Source organism: Mus pahari, chromosome 18 (assembly GCF_900095145.1).
Source record: "Mus pahari chromosome 18, PAHARI_EIJ_v1.1, whole genome shotgun sequence".
Lineage (NCBI taxonomy): Eukaryota > Metazoa > Chordata > Mammalia > Rodentia > Muridae > Mus > Mus pahari.
This window is the reverse complement of record NC_034607.1, coordinates 1,279,134-1,282,514: the sequence shown is the minus strand read 5'-3', so window position 1 is coordinate 1,282,514 and position 3,381 is coordinate 1,279,134. Positions and strand designations below refer to the sequence as shown.

Genomic DNA, 3,381 nt, shown 5'->3' with positions numbered 1-3,381 from the left:
TCTTGCCTCCAAAGTTCTGTAATTAAAGGCATGTACTGTCATCATGCTGAACAATTTTACATTGTTTTTGTTTATTTATTTGTTCTTAGAAATCTCCATACTTTATTTTCATGTCTGTATTAATTTACATTCTCTCTTAAAAGTTATAATGATACTTTTTCCTATATCTGGTTTCATATGTACTTCTTTTAAATTTTAAGATTGTTTTTTATACATGTATGAATATATGTATGTATGTATGTGCACCATGTGAGAAACTGGTGCCTGTGAATTAGAAAGGTGATGAAGCTCTTGGAGTTAAGATGTTTTCAAACCATCAAGTGGATGATTGAAAGCAACCCCAGGTCCTCTGTAGGAGTAACAAGTGCTCAACATCTTAATATTCAGAAGTGGGACAGTGTATTCTACAGCCACATTGAAGTTCTAACAGAAATAAACCATCAAATCCACAAACACTATTTCCAGGAGTTTGGTGAAATACATCTCTAATCTTAACCACTGCAGAAGTTCTTCATGTTGAAGATATATTCTGAATTCAGCATTCCCTGTACATTACAAAACCCAAACACTGTACAGTAAGCAGCGTAATGACCACCTATATTACAAGCCCAAAGAAGCACTGGTGAGATGGGTTGGTTGGTAAAATGCCTGATTATCCTTCATGAGGATCTGTGTTTGGATCCCCAGAACCCACGTAAAAAGCCAGCCAAGCCTCTGTCCCTAAAACTGGAGGTAGGGATGTGTGTCATTGGCTTTGTCCTAATGTCGCCGGGTCCTGAATGTTCAGAAAAAAAGTAGTGTAAGTGGGAAAGGCACGAGGAACTCACACGAAGAACTAAATGTGTGCTCTAAAAATCCCGAAGTATATTCTCTTTAAATAGAATGGCACCCAATATACTCCGGGTTTACTCAGGGGTTTGGGGGAGCCAGAGTTTGGGAGGTTCTGTAGACAGTTTGACCGGTGAGTTCCATTTGAACATTAAAGAATGAGGCGGTGAAAAGTGTTAAGGAGGCGAGTCGGTACCGTTCACCAATCAGGGACGTTGTTACTTTTCTTCATGAACTGCCCAATGAGGAGCATGGATAGTCAGAGGGTGCCGCCATTGCCGCCCTGTTTGAGTCCTGTGTAGCTGCAGGGAGGCAGGTGCTGACTTGGCCTGGGTCGCTGTCCCTTCTGCTGGCTGTAGGCCCTTTAGAAGAACACTGCTCACGTGCGAATCAAGAAATGGTGAGTGTGCCCTGTGTTCCTGGAGTCGTGCGCGGCACGTTGGTGACACCGCGGAGGCTTTGTCCCTGTGTGGTGCCGCGGCACTGACGGTCGCCTGATTCTGTGCAGGAGTCTGTCACCCGTGCCCTCTCACCCACGTGCGTTTTAATTCAGTGCAGAGCAGGCAGCGGGGAGCCTGGGGTCTGGTCCTGTCGGCCCGGCCCCGCCCCGCCCCGCCCCGCCCCGCCCCATTCCGAAGCCGAGTCTTTTAGTCCCCTGTGCTCTCCGGTGAGGCTGCGCCTCTCCAGACAGTGCATCGCTGGCGAGTTGGTGTGATGCTCTGTAGCATTTAGACTGTTGTGAGGGGGCTTTGATAAACGCTGCTTTCTTTCTCTCTCTCTCTCTCTCTCTCTCTCTCTCTCTCTCTCTCTCTCTCTCTCTCTCTCTCTCTTTCTCTCTCTCTTTCTCTTTCTCTCTTCTTTCCTTTCTTTCAGTAGTGGGCATTGAACCTCAAGGCTTTGCTCATTCTAGGCAATCCTTTTACCAATGAACTGTAAACCTATCCCGCATCCTGTTAGCGCTAACGAGAGTGGGAGAAATGCTCAGGCCTGGAAGGAAGAGAGGATTTTCAGTTTGCTTCAAAATTGTTTGGATTCACTAACCAATTTGGGCAATTAATTGTCTAGGCATAGGTGGAATTTGGGGGAATTTTTTTTTCTTCTTCTAGCATTGCTGGCTCTGAAAAAAGCATGAGAAGGAATGAATAATTTAATTGTAAAAACAAACAAAAACGTGGTGGATTCTTTGGCTGTGGACTTGAACAGAAGGGATGAGAGGGTTATATCTGTTTCCATTCATCGTTATGAATATTTGTAAGTTGTTTATATCCTGTTGATTTAATTTTAGCTTGTTGTATGTGACTCAAAATTAAACTATTCCTTGAATATATTTCTTTTCCTTGTGAGGGGTATTTTTTCAAAATATTGCCAAATGGTCCACTGCTTTTCTTTTTTTCTGTCTTTTTTTTGAGTCTCTTGTAACCTCCCCTAATTTATGACTTTATTAATTTGTCTCTTCCCTCTTTTTTGTTAGCTTGACTAGAGTTTTGCCTATTTTACTGTTTTTTAAAAGAAGCATTTCTGAGATTGACATTGACTGTGTGTATTCTTTGAGTCAATTTCATTAATTCTCAACTTATTTTTTATTTCTTGCTGTCTTTGCTCTTCAGTCTGGCTTTTTGTTGTTTTCCTAAGACCTTGTGTTTGAGTCATTAAGTTGAACTGTTTATTTGGTGTGTCTCTGAGTTCTCAATGTGTGTGGGGGAAGCTGGGGTAGCTTTTTTGGTTCTAAATTGAAGATGAACTTGGAGGGTAACCAGAGGAAAATTTAGTCGAGTTTTTGAGGTTGAGAGGGGGAAAGCAGAAAACAGGACAGGCAAGCTTTAAATATTGGCATTTGTCCTTAGGCAAGAAAACAAAACAAGACAAAAGGATGCCTTTTAAGTTCAACATGGAGGTCAGAGCAACACTGAGGGAGCCAAGGGTGTAAGGAAAGCATATTTTCTAAGTGTTGAGATTTGGATTTGAGTTCAGAGGGTACCTGATTTACAGGGGCTTGTTTCATACACCGAAGGATTACACCAGAGACAAAGTCTGAGAAAATGTGATCCATGACATGTGAGACATTTGCAGAACATCTAGTTTGTGTACCAGGAGCTTTTCTCCAGCATGTCCTTTTCCTCAGTAAAAGACCCAGTAAGAAAGGGCATCAGATCTCCCTTTGTTGACTCCTTTCTTTCTTATGTTAATCTTCAGATTGCTTTTTTACTCCTATTTTGCATTTGTATGTAAACACTTGTAGCTAGGAGAGGTATGAGCTTATCTCTTGCTACTGTCTTGCTTTCCCACTTGAAACCAGACTTTCTACCTATATATCTATATATCCTGATTGTGGTTTCTTCTCCCTTTACCCATCACAGTTCCCTTTCTGATTCTCATTATAAAAAACAAACAAACAAAAACAAAAACAAAAAAACAGGTTTCTAAGGGATAATAATAAAATATAGTAAGATGCCGGGCGTGGTGACGCACGCCTTTAATCCCAGCACTTGGGAGGCAGAGGCAGGCGGATTTCTGAGTTCGAGGCCAGCCTGGTCTACAAAGTGAGTTCCAGGA

The 3,381-nt window shown here is 42.1% G+C and overlaps 1 protein-coding gene across 1 annotated transcript in view; it reads left to right on the top strand.

The window, feature by feature from the left end:
* Positions 1–1,091: 1,091 nt before the first annotated feature.
* Positions 1,092–3,381, top strand: part of LOC110335397 (zinc finger protein 709-like) — a 17,780-nt gene continuing 15,490 nt past the window's right edge. Inside the window, exon 1 of the mRNA XM_021217532.2 lies at positions 1,092–1,228. Coding sequence (XP_021073191.1) covers positions 1,226–1,228 — 3 coding nt within the window. The 5' untranslated portion in view covers positions 1,092–1,225. The remainder of the gene's footprint in view (positions 1,229–3,381) is intronic.